The following is a 26,267-nucleotide window of genomic DNA, read 5'->3' on the forward strand; positions in this document are numbered from 1 at the left end:
AGGAATTGCTTCTTAGAAAAGCGTCATGTAGATTTTTATCTGTTTAAATACGTTTGCAGATACTAATTCCTATATCCATTATGATGGTGTCTGTTTTCTCCTTATGGTTTGTAGCTAATAGTAAGAGGTATGATACGTCATTAAATCTTTTAAGTACGTGTGTGCACTGGAACTAACTGCTGATACATAATTTTCAGAGAATTTTGCGCAATTCCGGACAAGGTTTTATGTCCACCACTCACAGTAGGCGTAAACATGAACTTATGTCAACATACAGAGCGTAAGTGAAATCGCAACCATGTACAATTGTGCGAAAAGAGTATCTATTCAAAATCAGATTCAAAAATTACTTACATGTTTCCTTAACTTCATCATCTGAGTCAGGACGTCGGTAGAAGCAGCGATTTATGAATTTATTTTTGATATAGAATGTGGCTTCTACACATATTCGGCAATATAGTGCATAACAGTAATTACATTTTCAGTCAACTTTTCAATGATCATCACTTACAGAACTAACGAAAGTACGTACCCTCAGCCATGAAGATGTAGCAGCAGGCCATTTGGGATCCTGTGACAAATGAACACCGGAATCATGAAGCCACCAGTGAGAATTTTCTGACAGCTCAGCATAATATGTAGTGTAGTGGTTCAAGCCAAAGAAGTCTGCCGTATCTGTGACATAAAAAGCAAAGAGTGAAATCAGTGAATTCTACGGAATCGTTTTTGTAAATAATTTAAGCCGAATGTCGGCTTGGTTCTTTAAAAATGGCACACTGTTCATTTTTGTGCAATCTGATCATGTGTTCCGTATCTAATGACCTTGCCAGTGATGATATTTCTCATCTACTTTCCTTGGTTCTGCAAAAAAGGATATCTAGTGACAAAATATCTAAGATTTAATGTGATGAATTACAATGTTCACAAGCTAAACAATTAAGGAAAGTAATGCACACTTCAATACATTATATTGGAATCGTTAAGTGCTCTGGCTGAAGGCAATTAGAAACTACAGATAAAAATCTGATATTACTGTAATAATACTAGAAGAGAATGATTATCTTCATTGAAGTTTATTATGACTAAAAAAGGAGAAGATTATCAGATGGCGCACTGGCCGAGAGAAAAGTTCGAAAGTTTACTTTTTGGAAACTTCTACTACGTGACTGAATCTTTTATTTAGATACTTGTAGTATATATATATTGTCTTCTAAAAAGTTTCAGGGCACCTATCAGTGGACATTAATATGGGGTCCACTCACCCTTCCCCATCATGATAGGTTGAACTCTGTTGGCGATACTTGGAAAGAGATATCTGAATTTCTGTGGAGGAATGGCATTCCATTCCTCATTCCTCACCAGAGGTAACAGGCAGACAACATTATGTGAGAAAACCGCAGAATCAATGTGGGAGGTACAACGAACGTGCGGCGAAATTTGGCGCTAATGGGTTATGGCAGCAGACGACCGACGCTAGTGCCTTTGCTAACAGCACGATATCGCCTGCAGCGCCTCTCCTGGGCTCGTGACCATATCAGTGGGAGCCTAGACGACTGTAAAACCGTGGCCTGGTCAGATGAGTCCCAATTTCAATCAGTAAGAGCGACTGGTAGGGTTCGAGTGTGGCGCAGATCACACTGTAAGGAAGCAGGGTTGCCCACTGCTATCCTGTTTTGGTTTTACACTCCTTCCGTAACTTAGTTAAGCAATGAACTTTTTTTTTTTCATTTTCACTTTCACTTTTCATTTTCCGACTACAGATTCTGTGGCCTTCAGCCTCATAGCACAGAATTCAGGAATAGTTTAAACAAAATTCTCCTAGTAAAATCTATTATTTCAGTACATTCTAATGTCTCTTCTGAAAGTAATGAGCTAATTAGTTTGATTGGAAATGCATCCTATTAAAAGTTGTGAACAATGACATATATTGGGAAATACAGATTAAATAAAATTCGAGTGAGCTAATAGATCGAATTCAGCTATAAGACTGCATCCAAAAGAAAGCCTAAATTTTACTGATTCCAGGAAAGTGTTTAATTTAAACAGAAGTCTATTAGTTAAATAGTTATTAAGACTTGAAATCTGTAGTCTGTATGACTTTCAGTGCCAATTGCGATCAAACTACTGAATAATTCCGAGATCTGTTTTGATACTTTTGCTACCTATATTTTTCTACGTAAAATGACTCCAGTCTCAACTTTGTAAGTGCATTAATTAAGAATTAAGTAAATTTGAATAAATGAAAATTATTGTTCAAGAGGGCTGCCATGGTTATAAGTCGTAATTCCCACTGCGGATGCAGTTCTGCGTATTTAAATTGATACAGCTCACTCATGTTATTTAAGTAATAAACTTCAAAACCAATTAGAAAGGATCATTTTAACCCTGGTAAATTATAAACTATAATATATTAACAGAAATGGTCAAATATTCAAGCAATCGTCTATATAAGGTCCGAGCTGGTGCAGTTCTCAGTTAGTTCTCGATCAGATTCTCATGGAGCAAAAGTGCGGCAAGTCGGCGCCGGAATGTGATGTGATAATACTTGAAACAGAAGCTTAACTTTTCCGGTCGGTACCAAAAAAGTGTAATTGTATTCGGCTTTGAACATTTAACGCGTTTTGTGAACATTCTTAAAGACTGGAAGTTTTTGAACTACCTAATGTGACGATTATTAAGTGTAAGAGGCCTGGTCACATGAATATTGTGTGTGTGAGTGATAAGAAATAAATCGCACTATGGTTGTCATAAGTGTTCAACAATGAATACGGTCTTGACTTTTGATTTTGGAAAACATAATCTAGGATCCTGGCTTCTTAACTGCAGTGTGATTTTGGTGAGACGGACGCAGCTACCGAGAAGACAATATTGAATACGCAAAGCAAGGTAGGCCAGGAACACTGCACACTATCTTCTGGGTGAGGAAATGTTTCACTACATCCGGTTGCGACGTGAACTTTAAGTGGCACTAATACAAGGATTCAGCCCGGCACGTTACAACACGAAGTCATGGGCTCAAGTTGTCAACAAGGCACTGTGCAAGCTGGTGGTGGCCTGATAATGGTGTGGGCTGTGTTTGCAGAAAACAGACTTATCGTCTGGTCCATCTGAATCGATCATTGACTGGAAATGGCTATGTTCGGCTACTTGGAGACCATCTGCAGTCTTTTATGGCCATCATGTTCCAAAACTATAAAAAATTGTAATGGATAACAATGCATCATGTCACCGGGCCACAGTTGTTCGCGATTGGTTTGAAGAACATTTGGGACAATTCGAGCGAATGGTTTGACCTCTCAGATCGCCCGACATGAATCCCATCGAACACTTACGAAACCTAACCGAGAGGTCAGCTCGTGCACAAAATCCTGCACCGGCAACACTTTCGCAAGTATGGACGGCTTATGGAGGCACCGTAGCTCACGTTTCTGCAGCGGACTTCTGGCGACCAGCGACGTGTGAGTCCATGCCACGTCGAGTTGTTGCACTACACTTGAGAAACGGAGGTCTAATACGGTGTTAGTAGGTATTCCATCACTTGTGTGTTCTCAGTGTAAATCTTGTGCTTTTATTGTTGTGATCATGAAAAATAAGTTTTGAAAACCTGAAATTCAGAACAGTTCTATCATAATTTTTCGAAACGTTTTTGTAATTTTTATGTCTGGGAGGGAGGGGGGTGGAGGGGGGAGGGGGGAGGGGGGGAGGAGGAGATTGTGCGGTTGAAGAGTGGCGTACTGGCACCTAAAATGGTAGAAATCAAGCAGTGATTACAACATTAATTCAAATAACCATACATTAACGTCTTTCACTCTGAAAAAAAAAAAACAGCTAGTCAAAGGGTTAAAAGGAAAACCCAGCATTTACCTTAAACAGTGGAGAAACAACGGAAAACCTAATTCTGGATAAATCGATAAGGATCTGTACCGCTGTTCTTCCGAAGACGAGTGTTGTGTGTCAAACAAAGCTAACAACAACGTAGAGAGCGAAGTCCAGAACACATTCGACAGAAGACGTTCATGCTGAGGTTATTTACTCGGGAATGTGTAGTAAAGATTATCAACTTTGCCAAATTTTACGCATCATCAACTGGAAATCTGACGCCTACCAAAGTAACAATTATGGGATGTTAAACGTGTGTTTTTATCGATATTTTAATGCCATTTTTTCTTAAACTCATATTTACTAGTTCACATTTGTTTTTGTAAATTATTAAAGACGAGAATTCTTCTTCTCTAAGTTTTCCTAGAGGATACAATATTCCACAATTGCCGGCCGCGGTGGTCTAGCGGTTCTGGCGCTGCAGTCCGGAACCGCGAGACTGCTATGGTCTTAGGTTCGAATCCTGCCTCGGGCATGGATGTGTGTGATGTCCTTAGGTTAGTTAGGCTTAAGTAGTTCTAAGTTCTAGGGGACTTATGACCTAAGATGTTGAGTCCCATAGTGCTCAGAGCCATTTGAACCATTTTTTATTCCACAATTTTCATGAATCTGGGGCATCATTAGTTATTCTTCTGATAATTCGGCTGAGGACCTCACAACTACTATTAACAAAAGTGCCGAAGTGGAAACGCTAATACTGTCCATTTAGTGGTGTTGAAGACAAGATGTTCATTCAGAAATGGACCATACATTGCTCCAAACAAAATAGTGGAACATTCGGAAAATTGTCAGCTCCATAGCCCAAATATTTATTCTGTGTGTTATAGAAAGTAGTCACAAAATGTAATTGTTGGGGATGTTGTTGTTGTTGTGGTCTTCAGTCCTGAGACTGGTTTGATGCAACTCTCCATGCTACTCTATCCCGCAAGCTTCTTCATCTCCCAGTACCTACTGCACCCTACATCCTTCTGAATCTGCTTGGTGTATTCATCTCTTGGTGTCCCTCTACGATTTTTACCCTCCACGCTGCCCTCCAATACTAAATTGGTGATCCCGTGATGCCTCATAACGTGTCCTACCAATCGATCCCTTCTTCTAGTCAAGTTGTGCCACAAACTTCTCTTCTCCCCAATCCTATTCAACAAATCCTCATTCGTTATGTGATCTACCCATCTAATCTTCAGCATTCTTCTGTAGCACCACATTTCGAAAGCTTCTACTCTCTTCTTGTCCAAACTATTTATTGTCCATGTTTCACTTCCACACATGGCTACACTCCATATAAATACCTTCAGTAACGACTTCCTCACACTTAAATCTATACTCTATGTTAACAAATTTCTCTTCTTCAGAAACGCTTTCCTTGCCATTGCCAGTCTACATTTTATATCCTCTCTACTGCGACCATCGTCAGTTATTTTGCTCCCCAAATAGCAAAACTCCTTTACTACTTTAAGTGTCTCATTTCCTAATCTAATTCCCTCAGCATCACCTGACTTAATTCGACTACATTCCATTATCCTCGTTTTGCTTTTGTTGATGTTCATCTTATACCCTCCTTTCAGGACACTGTCCATTCCGTTCAACTGCTCTTCCAAGTCCTTTGCCGTCTCTGACAGAATTACAATGTCATCGGTGAACCTCAAAGTTTTTATTTCTTCTCCATGGATTTTAATACCTACTCCGAATTTTTCTTTTGTTTCCTTCACTGCTTGCTCACTATACAGATTGAATAACATCGGGGAGAGGCTACAACCCTGTCTCACTCCCTTCCCAACCACTGCTTCCCTTTCGTGCCCCTCAACTCTTATAACTGGCATTTGGTTTCTATACAAATTGTAAATAGCCTTTCGCTCCCTATATTTTACCCCTGCCACCTTCAGAATTTGAAAGAGAGTATTCCAGTCAACATTGTCAAAAGCTTTCTCTAAGTCTACAAATGCTAGAAACGTAGGTTTGCCTTTCCTTAATCTAGCTTCTAAGATAAGCCGTAGGGTCAGTATTGCCTCACGTGTTCCAATATTTCTACGGAATCCAAACTGATCTTTCCCAAGGTCGGCTTCTACTAGTTTTTCCATTCGTCTGTAAAGAATTCGCGTTAGTATTTTGCAGCTGTGACTTATTAAACTGATAGTTCGGCAATTTTCACATCTGTCCACACCTGCTTTCTTTGGGATTGGAATTATTACATTCTTCTTGAAGTCTGAAGGCATTTCGCCTGTCTCATACATCTTGCTCACCAGATGGTAGAGTTTTGTCAGGACTGGCTCTCCCGAGGCCGTCAGTAGTTCTAATGGAATGTTGTCTACTCCCGAGGCTTTGTTTCGACTCAGATCTTTCAGTGCTCTGTCAAACTCTTCACGCAGTATCATATCTCCCATTTCATCTTCATCTACATCCTCTTCCATTTCCATAATATTGTCCACAAGTACATCGCCCTTGTATAGACCCTCTATATACTCCTTCCACCTTTCTGCTTTCCCTTCTTTGATTAGAACAAGGTTTCCATCTGAGCTCTTGATATTCATACAAGTGGTTCTCTTTTCTCCAAAGGTCTCTTTAATTTTCCTGTAGGTAGTATCTATCTTACCCCTAGTGAGATAAGCCTCTACATCCTTACATTTATCCTCTAGCCATCCCTTTGTTGGGGATATCAGTTCAAATTTAATATTTCTTCTGCAACTAAATTCTATTTTTAACTATCAAGTACTTGGATTTCATGTTCGTGATCTTCTCTCTTTCCTTTCTCATTTCTCCTCATTTTTTTGGCCTCTTTTGCTGCAGCTTTGGCTTGGTAAGTTTTCTCACCAATAATGCTATGTTACAGAAGAGGTATTCCTAATAGCGCTGAGGCTACGCCTCTGCTTCTTTCTGCCGCACCATTAAAACAAATTACAACCTCTAACATACCTGTACCAAAGCCGATGAAAGAAGATCCTTGATAGCCTGCTGCACTATTGCCAGATTTCAGCTGCAAAGCAAGAAAGACTGCAGGCGACAACAGAAGTCTCTTGTAGAGCTGAGACAACACTGTAGCATTGTCGCAGAAACATATTCAAAAGCAGTTACATGATTGGTTGGAGTACAGACGTAGAGCTATGTCTAGCCCACTGCATCTGTCAGGGCTTTTCTCTCACCGGCTCAGATTGTAGTGTGATGGTGTTGAAACCAACGAACCATGTTTTGGACAGACTTTTATAGGGTGGAGCAAATAAAAATGGTATAAAGAACAGAGTTCAACAGTACAAAGTAACACAGCCCACTGTAGTAGGCGTTCAAAGTGACCACCATTCATCTCTTGGCACTTTTGGGCCCTGGCTAGCAAGTTGTTGAAGGCGGATCGAAGCTGGATTGCTGGAATTGCTGCAGTCTCATCCGAAATATTCTGCCGTTGTTCTTGAAGTCTATGATGGTTGTTACGATACGCCTTAGACTTGAGGGCTCCCCACACAAAGCAATCGCACACTGACAGATCAGGTGACCTGGGTTTCCAGCTGGAGCCGAGACCAGACTGACCTCTGCTGACAACTCTGTCAGGCGTGAAAATTGTGGAAATGTGATCCAAGCTTCGGCCGGTTGAATGGGCACTTGCTCAATTCTGTTGGAACTAACTACAGGTGTTTTCCTCCTCCGTTAATGCTGCCACAGATGGTTTCAAAATGTTGACAATGTAATTCGTTAATGTCAACAACTGATGAAGGAAGATGGGACCGATAATGCGGCGACACACTCGACTCGCATTCGGGAGGCCGACGGTTCAATCCCGCGTCCGGCCATCCTGATTTAGGTTTTCCGTGGTTTCCCTAAATCGCTTCAGGCAAATGCCGGGATGGTTCCTTAGAAAGGGCACGGCCGATTTCCCTACCCATCCTTCCCTAATCCGAGCTTGTGTTCCGTCTCTAATAACCTCGTTGTCGACGGGACGCTAAACAGTAATCTCCTCCTCCTCCAATAATGCGGCGTGCAGATGCTGCACACCCAACCCCAACCTTCCGGTCACGTACTGGCGTTTCGTGCAAGTTCAGCGTATTCTCCACTGCCCAGAACCTGTGGTTCTGTGAGTTGACATAACCACTCAGGTGAAACCCTGCTTCATTAGACATAAAGAACAGATCCATGTCTAAGTCATCCATTGTTGTCTTAGTGAACAGCCCCTCACCAAACTGGAGGCGGTGAGGATCGTATGCTGGTTTTAATGCATGAACAACAAACGCTCGGTAGGGATGCATTTATAGATCCAATTGGAGTATTCGCTCGCATGATCAACATGATATGTCGGTTTCTTGCGACAGGCACCAGGTTGATTAGGTAGGACTCTGAAGTGTTTTCTGGTGAACTGCAGTCACATTTTCGGTTATGTGGGCACGTTTCGGAATGTTTTTGACATGTTCTAAACAGATCCTGTGTGACGCTATTTTCGGACTAAGCGTTGCATGGCACTCTTTACTGGCACTTTGACACCATTAAACTTATCAGCAAACAATACCGTTTCCACGACTTTGTTCTGTCATAAAGTTCCACAACGAACACCCGTTACTCCTCTGTGAGCACCGTCGTCCCTATGCACTGCTCCAGTCACAATGACACAGCCTGCACTAAGCTCCGAACCGGTGTGTATCACGTGGCGGGCGTACACGTGGTGTGCGCGTCAGGGGCTGTGGTTATATGCATACATTCACGTCCAGTTGTACCCACTCGTCTGGGCCACTTTTATGTGCTCCAGCCCGTGTATATCAAGTTACTGAAACATTCGTTCACAGTTTGTGTTTGCCCATGTAGCCATCGTGCCAATGGTTTGCTGTCAATTATGTCCTTGTGCAAGTGTTTCATAGTTTCTGATCCTGTATGTGGTAGGAAATGGTGGCGTAGGTATCCTCGGGCAACTACAAGAGCTTGTTTGTATCCGCATCATGAGTCTACCACACTGCCACCAAACTCGTTTCGTGAATCATCATCCACAAAAAAGATTAGCTACCTTTGACAATGCAGGATTATCTAGATCTCGTACCAAGAAAACATTCACAAAAAAGCAAATAAAAACAGAATACGCACGAAAAATATAACGTCATAACAAAGCATATCTTCCAACTGATTTCAAACAATTTCTTTTTTTCAAGACATAATTATCTGCATAGCCATGTGCAATAACAACAGTATATGTTGATCTACACTTCCACTCTGCAGATTACTGTGAAGTGCATGGCAGAGGATGCGTCCCATTGTACCATTTATTAGATCTTTTTCCCGTGCCGTTCCAGTACGGAATGGAAGAGGAATAATTGCGTGAATGTCTCTGTGCACGCTGTAAGTAGTCTAATCTTGTCTTAACAGTCACTACGGGAACAATATGGAAGGGATTGTAGTACTAATATAATCCTATATTTATCAAAGCTGATTCCTGAAACTTTGGAAGCATCCTTTCGTGGTCTATCATCAAAATTCTGTCAGTTCAGGTTCTTCAGCATCTGTGTGATTGCCTCCCTCGAGTCAAAGAAACCTGCGGCTATTTGTGTTGCTCTTTTTTGTATAAATTGAATATTTGTAAAGTTTTTTTCAGGCGGTATTTCACTGTAGACAACTGAGCCACCTGTGAAAAGTCTGAGATTGCTCTCGATATTGTTTGCTTGATCATTAATGTCACAAGACGTCACGCAGCATGGATGGTCGGGCAATTAAGTGGCGGCGCTGTGTCACGTCCGTCGCGACTCAGGCGCCACAGCGAGGACCTTCTGGAGAGGAAGAGGCGGGAGTGGAAGCATTGGAGAGCGAGCGAGCAACAAACAGCGGGCACGTACCAATAGAGGAAACGGCCGTTGCGTTTGACAGCAAGCTGTGGCTGCCGTGGCGGGACAACGCCAACAATGAAGATTGCGCTAGCCGGTCATTTGCGATATGGCAAGGCTGAGCGCAGTGTGCTTTAGTGCCAGCTAGCCGGTTGTTTCTGAAGCAGAACACGGAGACAGCGAGTTTTCCCGTGTGAGTGTGTTGTAAGACAGGGCTGTTCTCTGCTGGTTGGATGTTTGCAGATGCTGTAAGTTATTGTGGACTGCTTTATGTACTGTGTGTAATTATGCCTGATCAGCACACATTATATTATCAGTACCCGCTGTGTGAGTTGGGTTCGCGTCTCTAAATTCCTTATATAGTTTTAGTTGTCAGATGGCTGTTTGGTTGGTCACTTTCACTTTGACGTCATTTGAGCTTCATTTGTTCTTTAGTAACCACCCGCTTCTTATTTAACGGGTATTTCCCTTTAAGATCAGAAGTAGAATTTGCTCCTTTGCATAGTGGTTTTAGTGTCTGATAATGATTACTGACAGTTTGTGCGCAAGTTAATGAGCTATTTGGTGAAATGAATTAATTTCTTAGAGTGCTCGTAGTTTGAATTGATTTTAATTGCGAAGCTGTGCTGCTGTTTCATGTACGTTATTTTCTAATGTAAGTGGTTTTTACAATATTTCTTTGGCATATCGTTGTTTTTGTAAAATTTATCCATTCACGTGCTACGGAGCTGACTCGTTATTTCATGTTTTATTAGTTGTTCTGGGAGATGAATCTACCTTAAAATATGCTTAAAATTGTACTGTATATACGAGCAAGTAAATCACGAGAGCTTATTTAAAGGAAACAAAAATAAGTTAGCGACGGCCTACAACTACCCACATCTCAACCCAGTCCTACCACTCCTTCTAGCGGTATAAATAATATACAGTGCCAACAATATGCGTCCCTACACGATTTCTTGGGGCACAATTGAAGATACCTGGAACATAAAAACGAGCGCAAGAGATCCCGACGTCTTAAAAAAACTCCAGAAATCAATTAGAGATTATTTTATCTGCATGCAGTATCCGTTGGAATCTCGGCTGTACCGCAGTATTGTCAGACTGCCGGCTACCATCTTACCGCCGGCCGTGTGGCGAGAGCTTCTAGGCGCTTCAGTCTGGAACCGCGAGAGCGCTACGGTCGCAGGTTCGAATCCTGCCTCAGGCATGGATGTGTGTGATGTCCTTAGATTAGTTAGGTTTAAGTAGTTCTAGGGGACTGATGACCTCAGATGTTAAGTCCCATAGTGCTCAGAGTCATTTGAACCATTTTGAACTACCATCTTACGACAACTCGGCTGCCAGTGGAAGAACTCTCTGTCCAGTTCCGGTAAATCTAAGCAAATTTACCGGCAGGCTACACGAAGCTCCGCACAACACCGAGGCGCCACCATCACAGAACTATTTTCTTGCACTAGTCACACGCTGCCTGAAAACTGATCGAGTAGGCGGCTTCCGCTGGGTGAGTATGAGAGCAGCAGCCTTATGAATGGCTGGTGTGTTCCAGCCAAGCTCCAGTCCTGGACATTAGCCGTCTCTGTGAGCAGTCAAGCCATCACTGGATGCAGCTGCAGCACCGCCGACAACACTCTCAGAACTGCCGCCTCGTACGGTTGCCGTTTGCCACCGACCACAGCCTAGTTGGATTTAGCTTCTCTGTGTGCTTCACAAGCCGCTACTATCGCTTTATGCAGATACCGTTTCCCCCCACCGTGGCCTCGCTGGATGCTGCCTGCCATACGTTCTTCGAGCCGCGTAGCCTTCACGAGGTGTCTCGGCGTTTGTAGACACTGTGAGAAGCTTAGTCTCTGCAAGAACTTTCTATTGGTGGGATGCAGTGTTAACCTTACTACTAAGCAGTAACCATTTTTCTCTTGTGTCCATCAGTGACTTATCTTCTTGTGTGGACAGGTCTCCACTTCAGGTTCAATATTCAGTGAGATAATAAAAGCGTAGTTCATCAATACCGTTGGAATGTCAATTAAAGAGTGTTCTTCGCTTCTGGTCACGGGACATAAAAAAGTAAATTAGATGGTAAAATTTTAAACATGGCTATAACTTCAGCAACTGTATGACTGTAATTTTAGTGAGGTTGAAAAAAATTAGCCAATCAGTTGCAAATAAAGGTTGGAATTCTTGACCTAGGTTCCGACAACTTTATCATTGGTGCAATGGACATTGTTAAATATATTAAGATGGATGTCGCATATGACGTATCCTTTTGGCGTATTCAGTGTATATAATTACCATGTGATGTGACGAGGCCCAGCACATCTTCTGAAGAAGACAGTTTTAAATTGTCGCAGCCTAGGTCAAAGGTTCCAATAAACCGTTAATTGCAACTGATTGGCTGAACTTTTTCAAGCTCTCCAAGTTAGATTGTTACATACCGTATGCAAAGATACCTAAGGCGGGAAACACGAATTATTGACGTATTAGCGTAGTTTAGTGACATTCTTCCGCTTAGAATAAGTCGCAGTAGGCCATATGGAGTCAGGTGATTTTAGCCTTTTCTTTATGCACGTTCTTTGTATTACCTTTTTAGACGCAACTACCTTATACACTTATGATTAATTATCATGTCACGATTTGTAGCTGTGCATCTGGCAATACGTTTGTTTTTCTAAACCAAATGAAACTGCTGTCGAGTTCCTCAGATTTCGATCCTCGCGCCCTTCTTTTCCATCTTTCCAGCTGTCCAACGACGAAACCTGACAAAAAACGCAGTAGAAATGGCGGCTGTCTATTGGAGAAGAAAAGCGGCGATCGCCTTGTAGAAGCAGTTATCGACAGCTTATTCTGAATAGCTTCTACGAGATATCTGCAACTTACTCTTAATCTTCCGAATCCACTCCTGCGAGAGCTCGGGAAGTCTTGACTTGCGCCATCCATCTGCCAGGCTTGCTGCAGCCACCTTTCGTTTCACTACTTCAGGGTAGTCTCCAGTTTTGCTGAATATTGGATGGGTAAAGATACCAAGCTGAAATAAATATAATGTCTATTTAGTGTATGTTTTAAGTGCATCTCGGTCTACAGCAGCTTGGTACTGAATACATACGTCAAATTGAATCGCTAATGAACAGGCTTCACGGGCCTCCTCTGTATCATTTGGTGGCTCGTACCAAAAGGTGTGCATTGTTATTCCCACCTTACCTGAAAAAAGAATGAGGAGCCTTTATTAACATAAAAGCACGAAAATACACTAATAGGATGCAAAAGGAATAGCTTCACAGATTTTTAGTGCAATGAAAATCAAAAGTTAAATACCATACAAATATTTTATTTGCAATTATATAAACAAGTGCAATTTTTTAAATATATTTTAAGTATAACATTACCCAAGTGGTTGCTTTCATAGGGGACATACTGTTTTCAGTGTCTTATAATTGGCGGAATGGAGACAAGCTTTTATCATATCGACTTCTCATACTGGTGCAACATATCTGATGACAGGCGAACTTTTACCTCAAAATATATGAATACGAGGTACGGACTGTGACCCTGTTTTCTTCCAGATGATCCAATTTAAGAACCAGAAAATTCTGTAGCATTTCACAATATCGAACAGAGGTCACCGTTCTTTCGGGAAATTTCAGACTTTATTCCCCAGATTCCGCTGTGAAGCACCATACAAATGGATATCCAACTACTTAAGCATCCTCAAGATCCACGAAACCATATTCACGGTGTCACTCTTCGCAGTAGCAAGACCCCTAGTAAGTTCCTGATCAACAACACGAATTTACAACTACATCCATACTTGGCAAATCTCTGTGAGATGTATGGAAGAGGGTACTTCTCAACAAAACACATTTTAGCAATCCTTCACGTTCCAGTCGCAAACTGGAAGCGGGCAGAATGGCTGTTTAAATGTGTCTGTGTGTTCTGTATCTAATCTTGGGATGGCAGTCCCTACGGAGGCGATGTGTATTCCGGCATTTCTCAATTAATAAAGGTTCCTAAAATTCTGTAAACAGGTTGGGTTATTTGGGGAAGGAGACCAGACAGCGAGGTCATCGGTCTCATCGGATTAGGGAAGGATGGGGAAGGAAGTTGGCTGTGCCCTTTCAAAGGAACCATCCCGGAATTTGCCTCGAGCGATTTAGGGAAATCACGGAAAACCTAAATCAGGATGCCCGGACGCGGGATTGAACCGTCGTCCTCCCGAATGCGAGTCGAGTGTGTCGCCGCATTATCGGTCCCATCTTCCTTCATCAGTTGTTGACATCAACGAATTACATTGTCAACATTTTGAAACCGCGTAAACAGGCATTCGCAGGATAGTGCTGTCTGTTTTTAAGCGAGTGCCATTTAAAAAAAAGGGGCAAGAGGAAGATCAGTGTTTAGACGTCGTGTTCTCCTGACCTTCATTGCTTACATATTCCGCCCTCACAATCATATTCCGCACATCAAGACGCTTCATTCGAACCCAAACTCGATAAGATAAAGTCAGTGTTGTATGAATTCATGTAAACGATGTGCAAATAACATGTAAGCGCACCGTGGTTGAAATACTCGAGGCTGGCGTGCACACATACATTCCAGACACGATGGTCACAGGAGCTTTTAGTTCGGGAGAGCAGCCACACGCCAGGAGGCCGGTCCCAACCTATCTACGTCGGCCGGCGACCGCCCGTGGAGTGGACAGCGTGTGCCCGAGTCAAAGGGGGAACGATCCTGTGTTCGGTTTAAAAGCAAATTCCGCTACATTGTGTGGGAGCGCCCAGCCTATGCATTCTTTATAAACAGAGCACGCAGTTTCAGAGATTTTTACAGGGAGGCAACAAACGCCAAACGCCGATGCTACAGATTTCCGGATTGGTTGCCTTAAACGAAACGTCATTCTCCCGTTTTAGAAGAGCAATGCTGATTGGCAGACGATATTTCTGATGCCTTGAGCTGAAGGAGTAATGGAAGAGACCGAAAGATATACCCTTTCAAGTCTGGCGTGGAGAGGGGCCGTTCCGTTGTCGCTCTTGGAGCAAGAACACGTAACGAGAGCGTGTGCGCTAGTACGTGTACTCCCCAAAGAGCGAGGAACAAGTCTCTCCTCAGTACTTCTCTGGGAGAGCACCTCTGTCGAGAGCGAATTGGAGTGTGACTTATATTGAGTCCCTGCGATTAAGCGTTGTTCACTGTGTTGGCTGGCACACTTATTGTGTGGTGTGGACAGACAGAGTTATAGTTAAACACCTGCGAGTGAATTTTTGAGTGGCATCACGGTGGACTGACCGGTGTACCACGCCAATAGTTAGACCAGGGGTGAATAGGAGTCCTTGACTTCATCAGGGCGTAGGGAGAGTTTGATTGGCGAAGGTCAAGCCAGATAGAACGAGAGTTATCTTATTTGTCAGCAGCGAGCGGCGCAGACAGCAGTCATCGGAGCTTATGGTATCGTGCGTTACAGTTCTTGTGAGCCCCATATTTCCTCCACAACAGTACACTTCACTGCATTTCACACGCGACAGCCTCGACCATACCTAGCAACATTCTAGCGGATAATTATTCAAGTTGAGTAGGCGCAGCTCTCAGCCATTCTGCCAAGTCAATAACAATCTTAAACTTTGTACAGAAATTTCATTAGCGAATCCTACCCTTAAGAGGTAACTTCACATTCCGAAAAGAACCCAGAAATAACGTGTTCAGTTCATAACTAGAAGTGCCACTGTGATTTCTCAGAATTTTTGCAAAATAAATAATAATTTTCGTTAGTTTCATGTTTTTCTTACACTAAATAGCACTACTCCAGTACCCAAGTATCTCACTAGTTATGTAAGAAATTTTGTGAATTTTTGTGTCATTTCCTTACAGCGGACGACTCCAGAAGATATTTATTGCTGAACGTTTTTCAGGCATTTCTCTTTAGAATGGTAGGAGCGTCTGTCTGACTTCTGTAGTAGTGTGGGGGTGGAAATTTCATCTTGCAGGAGCCACAGGGTAAAGGGTACATCTCAGATTAATCCGTTGCACAGAACGACAGAATAGCACCCACACGCTCACAGAAAATGGCGACCCTGCCAGGATAGGTAAAATATGTAAGCTACCAGGATAGGAAAGTGTCAGGATAGTTAGGTATGGCAGGTCGCAGCAGTAGCACTTTGAAGAACTTTCTTTCATGTATTAAATATCTATTTGCAAAGATTGGGATCAGAATGGATACAGGCAGTGAAGAAAGCAGAATTGTAGGGAAAAGGGCGTGCGTTATTGTGTTGGAAAATTTTGCATTTTTTAACGATTTTTATGTAGCTGTTAGGGCATAGGATTTTCAGGTGATACGCACAGACGCAGAGTGATGAGGAGACACAGTGTGACGCAGCATCATAGAATTAAGAAATAACATTTTTCTCTCTTTGCAAGCGCACAGGTGGAGATTGGGGACTGTAGCAGAGCAGACAGAACATTAGCCGAGAAGTCACGACGTTTTTGTTGTTGTTGGTTCAATCAACTGGTAAGTTCAAAAAATTACTCTGAGCGCTATGGGACTTAACATCTGAGGTCATCAGTCCCCTAGAACTTAGAGCTACTTAAACCTAACTAACCTAAGGACATCACACACATCCATGCCCGAGGCAGGATTCGAACCTGCGACCGTAGCGGTCGCGCGACTCCAGACTGAAGCACCTAGAACCGCTCGGCCACACCGGCCGGCCAACTGGTAAGTGGTCGTACAGTCTTGTAGATAGGGTTGTCGTGTGTTGAAAGAATTTCCATGTTAACGAGAGCACAAGCCAAAAGGTTGCGTGAGAGGCAGCAAGTAGACAAGATGGGGAGAATCAAACAGATAGACAGCAAGTAAACGAGCTTATTGAGAACAGGACAGAAAGTGAACCGGAGAATAGGACAGACGATGAATCAGAGAATAGGACAGTCGGGGAGCTGCAGAATCAGCAGGCTCAGTTAGATTGGGATGAAATTGAGACAGATCAGCCAGATGGGAATCGAGGGGACGAGAACATCGAATTTCCAGAATATGAAATTCCAGGTAGGGCACATTCTGAGCCAGAAATAGGCAGCCCACGTAGGAAATGGCAAAGATTAGAAGCGAAACGAGCACAGGAAACGCGTTGTTTGCCGCATATTCAGGGACAGAATACGCGTCAACACAATCAATGAACCTGCAGTTAGCTAACGTTCAAAGAGAAGTAGACAGTGAGGAAGAGGGGGAACGTTTAGGATACGTCGAACCTATCGTACACATTCTAAATATGCCCCAATAGCAGGCACAGAATTTTGCGGAGTTACAAGCGCCACGAAAAGGTTCCGTAATGGACGCACTGTACCTGCAACCACAAGACATACACAACAGAGAGGGCACAATGCGGAGTTGTTTGCGCCACGTATTGGTTCAATGACAAACGCAACTAGTCGTCAACACAGACAGCACGGGTTATTGCAGTTATCAAACTTAGAGACGCCACAGCATGGGCCAGTTCAAATGGTTCAAATGGCTCTGAGCACTATGGGACTCAACTGCTGTGGTCATAAGTCCCCTAGAACTTAGAACTACTTAAACCTAACTAACTTAAGGACATCACACACACCCATGCCCGAGGCAGGATTCGAACCTGCGACCGTAGCAGCAGCGCGGCTCCGGACTGGAGCGCCTAGAACCGCACGGCCACCGCGGCCGGCCATGGGCCAGTAAACGACGTAACTGACCGAGTGGAAAACAATAGATCGAGAGTACATAGTTCAGCAGAAGGTACTGTTACAGGACAGGACGCGATCATGGAGATGTTACAAAAAATGAACGCTAGTATGACGAAACAGAATCAGGATATTAATACACAAATGACAAAACAGTATCAGAACTTGAGACAAGAGATTAAGACACGGATCCAACAGGTTAAAATCCAGATGCAAGAAGGGATCGCCAGAATTGATAGTCAGATCACTGAGTTAAACAAAGACGCGAAAGTCTAGAGAAAGAATTCAGGTACTATCACAAGGTCAGCAGCAATTACGCACTGACGTGGACAAGGTCCAATTGGACATCGTAAACGTTGACAAAAAGGTGGAACGTTTTATCAAAAAAGCCATTCGAACAGCAATACAAATTTCGGAAGAACAAGCAATTCAAAGCAAATTCACAAAGGTTGCACTGAAAAAATATGATCAGCGGATCAATAAAATAGAACTTAAAAACAAAGATCAGTTTGAAAAGCTTCGAACAGAGTTGATACAAACTATCGAAGAAAAGATCGAGACCGATTACACCTGTAGCGAAACAACTGACACGTCAAGCATTAATTCAGTACACGCACACGCGCCGTCTAAGAAAGTTCAAGTAGATCCAAGCCTAGACGTAACACTCGCGCAGAAATCGAAACAGAAAACCCCGATTCAAATAATACATGACATGCCACAGGACCTGGCACAGTATCTAGAAAAACGGAACACATACATTCAGCCAATACCAATCGAAAGACAGGCAACTGAACCCGTAAATCCAATGACACAACATAATAGCAGCACAGGTACTATACCGCGAACGACGAGAGAGAAACACACGAACAACACTTTTGTTCGCCAATGATACAATATGACGCGGATATGAGTCAGGAAATTGAGAATAGGCAGACAGGCAGTAGATTACCAGAGAAAAAACACGACGACACAAGCTGGGCTCTGAGCACTATGGGACTTAACATCTATGGTCATCAGTCCCCTAGAACTTAGAACTACTTAAACCTAACTAACCTAAGGACAGCACACAACACCCAGTCATCACGAGGCAGAGAAAATCCCTGACCCCGCCGGGAATCGAACCCGGGAACCCGGGCGTGGGAAGGGAGAACGCTACCGCACGACCACGAGCTGCAGACACGACACAACCAGTGGCAGATTATTTGAGTCCATGAATCAGCCAGAAACCGGATTTATGAGTAGATATGACACAGACCACTTCCTTACAGTTAGAAAATTTCAACATTTCAAGAAGGAAGGCGGTGACTTGCATGCACGCACATTCATCGATCAGTTTCAAGTAGGCTTACCAAACCACTGGAGCGTAGCTCACAAACTTGACTTCATTTGTGCACACATGCCAGGGACAGTAGCAGAGGTGATGCAAAAGATCGCGGCTACCTGTACGTCTTATCTACAGTTCAGAACTGCATTTCTCGAAAGATATTGGTCTAAGCAGGCGCAAAACAAAATTAAATACGAGTTACTTAAGATGACACCATATAAAAACTCAGGAGAGAAAGGCGTGGTAAAATTCTTTGATACAATGGACAAAAAGAATCAATGCCTAGACAAACCATGAAGTAACGGAGAGCTGATACGTCTATGTAGAATGAAATTACCGGTAAAATATCAACAGGCGACAGTAGGAAAGAATGAAAATACCGCAGAATTCAAAGAGGTTTTAAGGGAACTTGAATTTATGTTTAAAGAAGACGAGGCGAAAGAAAAAAAGAAGGGAAAGGGAACAGCAAAAGGATAGGACTAGGAACGAATATTCCAATAGTAATAATCGTAATCCTAACACCAATAATTGTAGGCAATTTAACAGACAAGGACAGTGGCACAATGGAGACAATTGGCATAGAAACGATAATCGGAATAATTCGTACCGAAATAGGAACGGTAATGGACACTCATACAGTGGCGGATATGGGTCTAGGAATCAAAATGCCAACGGTCAAGAGTACTTTGAAAGAGGTCACGATGTTAGAAACAGCAACTGGCGAGACCAGGGCGCGAATAATTACAGAGGAAGTTATGGTCCACCGAGACAAGAACAACACAGCAAAGGGAAACCAGAAGTAGAAATTAGGCTGGGAAAATTCTGAAAGTGAGGATGAACTGCCACCACTTCCATGTATTAAAGAATTAAGCGATGAAGAATTGTCAACCGGACTTAGCAATATATTTGACGAGAAGCAAGTAAATGATCGCGATAAAACAGAGCAGAGTATCCTAGATAAAAACAAAACACAGACGCCGCGAACACAAAAAATGGTTCAAATGGCTCTGAGCACTATGGGACTTAACATCTGAGGTCATCAGTCCCCTAGAACTTAGAACTACTTAAACCTAACTAACCTAAGCACATCACACACATCCATGCCCGACGCAGGATTCGAACCTGCAACCGTAGCAGTCACGCGGTTCCGGACTGAAGCGCCTAGAACCGCAAGGCCACCGCGGCCGGCGCGAACAAAAAAGACGTATAATGTATACAACATGGGTGACTACGAGGAGACAGAGAGAGAGAGAGTACATTCGGGAATGTTTGGAAATGAAGGAAAAGGAGAGACAGAAGTTCGAAAACAGACGAAGAGACGTAGATAGGTCGCAAACGGTTTTGCTCACGGAGTTAACACGGCTTCGTAACAATAGATGATGTAATACTATATTTTATTCAAACTTTGAACGATGAAAAAGAACAGGGAAAAGTAAAGCAATTGCACTTGAGTCAAGAAGGGAATGAAATAGAGGAGGAGAGACACCCTAGATATAAGCTTGAGGAAAGCCTTGACCCACTCCCACCAGAAATAATAGAAGAAATTCATCAAGAGATTAGTAAGAAGATAGAGGAAATAGATGATATTTCGGTCCACGATAAAAAAAAAAAAATTAGAAGGCATATTGAGATCACATGCGGAGGTATTTGCACCAAAGACAGGTAGCATTAAAGATTTTCTATACAAATTTGAGGTCAAAGATCATGAACCCTTTTGTGTTCCACCTTATTCCATACCATATAGTTATCGAGGGCAAGTATTTCTTGGAATCAGAAAAAATGTTGGGTGATGGCATAAATGAACCCGCCAAGTCACCATATAATTCACCCTTACACGTTGTAAGTTAGAAGGATGGGAGCATACGTTTGGTACTCGATTCAAGACAAATAAATACAATTATAATTTCGGAAACAGATAGACCAGAGAAATTGGAAGAGTTGATTCAGAAGTTTCGTGGAGTACAGATTTTTTCATCCATCGATTTGCGTTCAATTTTTTGGCTAAAATTACTTGCTATGTGGACGACGTTCTTGTGGCGGAGGCAACTTGGGCAGAACATAATTATATAGTGGATAATTTCATACAAATTATGAAAAAACATGGGGTCACCGTCAACATTACTAAATCGCATTTTGGAAAATCAGAAATTAAATTTATAGGACATAACATATCTGCATAAGGTATAACGCCAGACGAGAAGAAGATAGACGCTATTCGTAATATTCCTACTCCCTACACCGAGCGAGGTGGCGCAGTGGTTAGCACACTGGACTCGCATTCGGGAGGACGACGGTTCAATCCCGTCTCCAGCCATCCTGATTTAGGTTTTCCGTGATTTCCCTAAATCGTTTCAGGCAAATGCCGGGATGGTTCCTTTGAAAGGGCACGGCCGATTTCCTTCCGAATCCTTAACCCGAGCTTGCGTTCCGTCTCTAATGACCTCGTTGTCGACGGGACGTTAAACACTAACCACCACCACCTACTCCCTACAACAAGAGAAGTCTAAGGGGATTCTTGGGGTTGATAAATTTTTACAAAAAATTTATATGGATAGACACAATTGCAGCACCTAGACCGTGTGCACTGACAGGAAAAACACACCCTGGATATGGGATAAACAAGAAGATGAATTTCATAAGTTGAAGGAGGCATTGAATATGCTCCAATTTTTGAAGGAGAGCCACCACGTTATTCTGCAAGCAGACTGTGGTCAGTGATTTGGCAGTCCTGGTTGAGATCATAGGTCATTTAAATGAGTTATGCTCAATTTTTGAAGGAGAGCCACCACGTTTTTCTGCAAGCAGACTGTGGTTAGTGATTTGGCAGTCCTGGTTGAGATCATAGGTCATTTAAATGAGTTATGCCCAATTTTTGAAGGAGAGCCACCACGTTATTCTGCAAGCAGACTGTGGTTCGTGATTTAGCAGTCCTGGTTGAGATCATAGGTCATTGAAATGAGTTAAATTACAAACTCCAGAATCAAGGCCAGTTAGTTCACTAATTTTACAACCTCTGAAAGTATTTCAGACCAAGATGCGCTTGTGGGAAATGCAAATAAGAGATGGAAACTGTTACCATTTACCCACAGTGTCAGCTCCAGAAAATGTTCTTCATATTATTTATTTTTATAGGCTGAAATAATTATAAGTGGAATTTGCTACAAGATTTCGTCATTTCAGGAATGCACACAGCACTTCTGCTATATCTGCTAACTCCAAAACCGGTGACGTAGAAAAGGCCATAGAAAATCTTCAAATTGAAATTACTGAACTTAGGGATAAGATTTCTTGAAAATCCAAATGTAAAGAAGTAGATCTGGTCAATTTTAATAAAACATATTTGGCTGAAGAAAAAGAACTTCATCTGAGATAATTTGCAAGAATACAAATTAGTCTTATCAGAAGCAAATATAAGTACGAACAATTTCCTTTTCTGACGTAGATAAATAAATGCATTTTACATTCAAGGTTAATAGATGACAATTTGCAAAATACGTTAAGCCTCTATGTCAGTCGGATGTAAATCCATATACAGATAATTTGGTGTTAAAATTCAATATAGGAGCTAACATTAACCTGCTGCTTATTTTTTAAATGAATAAACCGCTTTAAAGGTATTTATCTGCGTTTTTGTAGTGACTTTCCTGCTTCCCTAATGAATGATGCAGAATTTGTGTGTATAGTGTATTGGATTTAGACAAAGTCGCCTTGTTTCACACATGAGTTTCTATGCGAGATATTATTCACTTGTTCTTGAAAAGATGAATTTTGTCGCATGAATTATTTTGATGATCTGTCAGGAAACAAGGCGCTAAGTTAAAATATATTATCCAACCACAAATCGCTCGGTAGGGGTACTCTAGCAAGTCACTCCTATTGTCTCTTCGCCAAGTTCATAGCGCCGCCCTTGCTAGAATGATAAAATGTCGTCGTAATTCAAAGATTTTCACGTTCTGCTCAGTAGTATTAGTTTTATTGTTTTATGACAGAACATAAAAGGAATGTACTCACAAAAACGCTTGTTTTGAGGCATAATTTACTGGCGTGGCGTGACGTGTTGAGAAAGGGGTGCCATTACCTTTTAAACATTAATGTCAAAGACGCTGTAGGTTTGCCTTTAAGAGCTAGGAACGCTGCTATCGCGTCACGTGATGAGGCGGCTTGCAGGTCCCAAAGTTGTCCACGACTGCCATGATGTGTGGGCATCAATGTAGTCCTGCAGCAGCTTCGCAGTGAATTTCATATTCGTAAGGCTTGCCCACTCCCAGAACTGCAAGTTTTGTTTGTCTGCGTTGGCACACAGATGAAAGAAACGGAGTTCTGTTAGTGCACAACACAAGAGGTACGAGGGAGTCATGTTGAATTATGAAAGAAATATCGGCAGGTGATTTAGTCAATCTCTTTTTGTTGCCGGTCTATTTTCATTCACTATGGAGTACGCCAGATACCATGGTGCACTGCGTATTTCCTTGCTCATCGTCTCAAGTACCGCACGATCGATGTCCTCACCATGTGGAGATGAATCAGACGAAATTTACGAATTTTCACCACAATTGAGTGGGCTCGATCTTGTGTTTTATTCCAATGAAAGTTCTACAGAATGTCACAACAATAACTTTTTCGCTTCAACATTTACTTATGTATCAGCTTTCAAGGTTTTCGCGTACTGGAAGTAACAGAAATATATAATTCGATGTCCATATACCCAAACGTGATGTGAATATGCAATAAAATTGTTTCCAAAAGTAAAGCACTAAGGAGTAATAAGATTCTACAGGAGCATAGGATGAAACGGTGACGACATACGACAATTTTAGAAAGAACTCATGATGACATGAAGAAATTAGCGCACAATGTGCAGCTGTGAGCTGTAGGATCAAACATAACATGTGTTAAAGGCCACAAAGTTTGCTTGACTTACCTCCTTGGCGTGGGCGGAATTCCTTGTCATACATGTGATAAACCCTGGCGTGTGCCTTTAGAATTGTGTCTATAGCCATGTAATTGGCTCCTTGCTTGCGTAATTCATAGAATGGCAGAACAATGAAGTTAGTGGTATATGATCTGGCTGTGTGGCCCGGCTCGTTGAAGGTAATCCACCATTTCACCTGCGAAAAAAGTAATAATCGTATTAAGATACAGTCCAGAGCAATAATAAAATTAAATGAATTTCCTTTAAAAAAACTTTAATCTAGCAGATGAAGATGTACTATCTCTGTGGTAGCCAAGCCTGTATTAAGAATGTGTGCAACACGTCTACTTCTGTTCATATCATATCATATTTTGACTCAGTATAACAGTAGCTTTGTAGCCTCTAATAGACCCCAAAAAGGCACGTGAGTTCTACAAATCTTGGAATGTTTCTGAACATCAAATACATACCATACTGATGAAGGAAGAACAATGAACTGGTTTCAAATAAGTTATCTAAATGCGTATATATGTTACATATTATAGCAATAATAATAATGTTAATAACTACTAATACTAACAATAAATACAACTACTACTAATAATAATAATAAAAAGAAAGTTAAGTGTTGTGTATCGTTTATGCGCCCAGGAAAAGCGATATGGTTCAAATGGCTCTGAGCACTATGGGCCTTAACAGCGGAGGTCATCAGTCCCCTAGAACTTAGAACTACTTAAGCCTAACTAACCTAAGGACGTCACACACTTCCATGCCCGAGGCAGGATTCGAACCTGCGACCGTAGCGGTCGCGCGGTTCCGGACTGAAGCGCCTAGAACAGCTCGGCCACTCTGGCCGGCAAAAGCGATATGTTACAAGAATGGGTTCTGCCTCCATTTGTAAAACCCAAATTATTGTTACATTTGTTCTGGACCAAAATTTATTTCAGCACATCTTTAGTGGTTGCTTATTTTATTTGAATCTGAAAATATAACATGTTCCGTGATATCAGTTGTGAGTGAAAATTAGACCATGTTTCGAATAGAGCTCAATACAGCCCTGGGACGCGTAATATTGAAACTAAAAATAACTCTTAAAATAGACGTTTGGTTCATCTTTGCAATTGCTTAAAACGTGGGTTTTACGAGCTCTTTTCCATTTCAAAATAATTCAGCTTAACGCCCAAAAAGGTTTATTGAAACTGAGTTGCGCACTTACACTTATTTTTTTGCCAAGTCGGGTAAACAGTTATAATCTGCAATGTGGTTACAGCAATTCCCTGTAGTGAGATTCATTCTGAAAACATGTGCATTGTTTGAAGTAAGCAATCACTAACATTAAAGGATTTTATCAAATTATTCAACTAACTATTCGCACCTGCCGTATGAATTACTTATAAGATAATTTCCCATGCTTATAGATCCTCTTATAAATTTTTAGTCTGGTTGTATATATAGCTTATTATCGTAAGTGGTGCCTGCTTATTCCAAGTTGTTCAGGAAAATCCTTATGTGTGTACACCGTATCATTCAAGACTGTTTATAAAATATGTAGAAAAAATTCTTGTCTAAGCTACTGCATTATCCCCCAAGCTATTCGATGATGTGTTGCCTAGAAATGAGGACATTAAGAAAATAAAATAAAATATTATAGGCACTAGAAATTTATCACCCTTGCTAACACCTTATTATTCATCTGCTACATGTTTCGATATGCCACTGGGCTACACTGTGTGGTGAGCGCTTTTTTGACTGCCATGCAGGAGCCCCATTTCGATTCCCAGTACTGCCAGAGATTTTTCCTTGACGTGAGGACGGGAATGGGATGTACTCAGCCTCGTGATGCCAGCTGGAGAGTGTTACCAGGACTGCTAAACGAACAACGGCCAGGAGAGCGGTAAGCTGATTCCCTCCCTCCCCCCCCCCCCCCCCCCCACCACACTCCACTTCCCCAGTGTTGCCACTGGCACAGGACAAAATGGCGGTCTGTCTGTCTCGATTGTCTAAGACAAAGAAACGACGCACCATGAAGAAATTTTCCGGATGGGACGGATATCGATAGATGTGATGTACATGGACAAATAAATGATTACAATTTCAGTAAAAAACCGGATGATTTATTCAAGTGAAAGAGCATCAGACATTGAGAAAGTCAGTAACGTGTTGGTCCATCTCTGTGTTCTGCATCCGGCGATCTTGCTGATTAAGGTAGAGTCTGGAAAACACAAAGACAAGCAATAGTAACACTTGACATGTGCTGGTGGGCATTATCTTGTTGAAATATAAGGCCAGGATGGTTCTCCATGAAGTTCAACAATATATCGTTGACGTACCGCTGTGATGTAAGGACGCTGCGAATGATACCCAAGGGGTCCTTCTAGGAAAGAAATGGCACCCCAGACTCCTGGTTGTCGGGCCTTATGGCAGGCGACCATCATAATGGTATCCCTTCGCTGTCCTGGGCGTCTCCAGGTAAAGTTACGTTGTGCAAGACGCGACAGTTGGCTGCGACTGCGACGTTGCCCCCTCCTCTTTTCCCACCCTGGCAGACGGCGACACGGCCGCAACACGACTGGAGTCGTCGCCGTTTCCCAAGCTCCGGTCGGCGGCGCCGGATTCAGATACATAAGAAAAATAAGAATTCCGATTTTCTTGCTGTAAAAAATACTGTATGTTAATGCAA

The 26,267-nt window shown here is 42.2% G+C and overlaps 1 protein-coding gene across 1 annotated transcript in view; it reads right to left on the minus strand.

The window, feature by feature from the left end:
- LOC124789099 (myrosinase 1-like) overlaps window positions 1-26,267 on the minus strand; it is a 190,114-nt gene that overhangs the window by 52,637 nt on the left and 111,210 nt on the right. The window contains exons 6-9 of the mRNA XM_047256391.1: window positions 23,597-23,783; window positions 12,763-12,857; window positions 12,537-12,684; window positions 533-675 (exon numbers count right to left, since the gene is read on the minus strand). Coding sequence (XP_047112347.1) covers window positions 533-675; window positions 12,537-12,684; window positions 12,763-12,857; window positions 23,597-23,783 — 573 coding nt within the window. The remainder of the gene's footprint in view (window positions 1-532; window positions 676-12,536; window positions 12,685-12,762; window positions 12,858-23,596; window positions 23,784-26,267) is intronic.

This window comes from Schistocerca piceifrons, chromosome 1 (genome assembly GCF_021461385.2).
Source record: "Schistocerca piceifrons isolate TAMUIC-IGC-003096 chromosome 1, iqSchPice1.1, whole genome shotgun sequence".
In the NCBI taxonomy this organism is placed as follows: Eukaryota; Metazoa; Arthropoda; class Insecta; order Orthoptera; family Acrididae; genus Schistocerca; species Schistocerca piceifrons.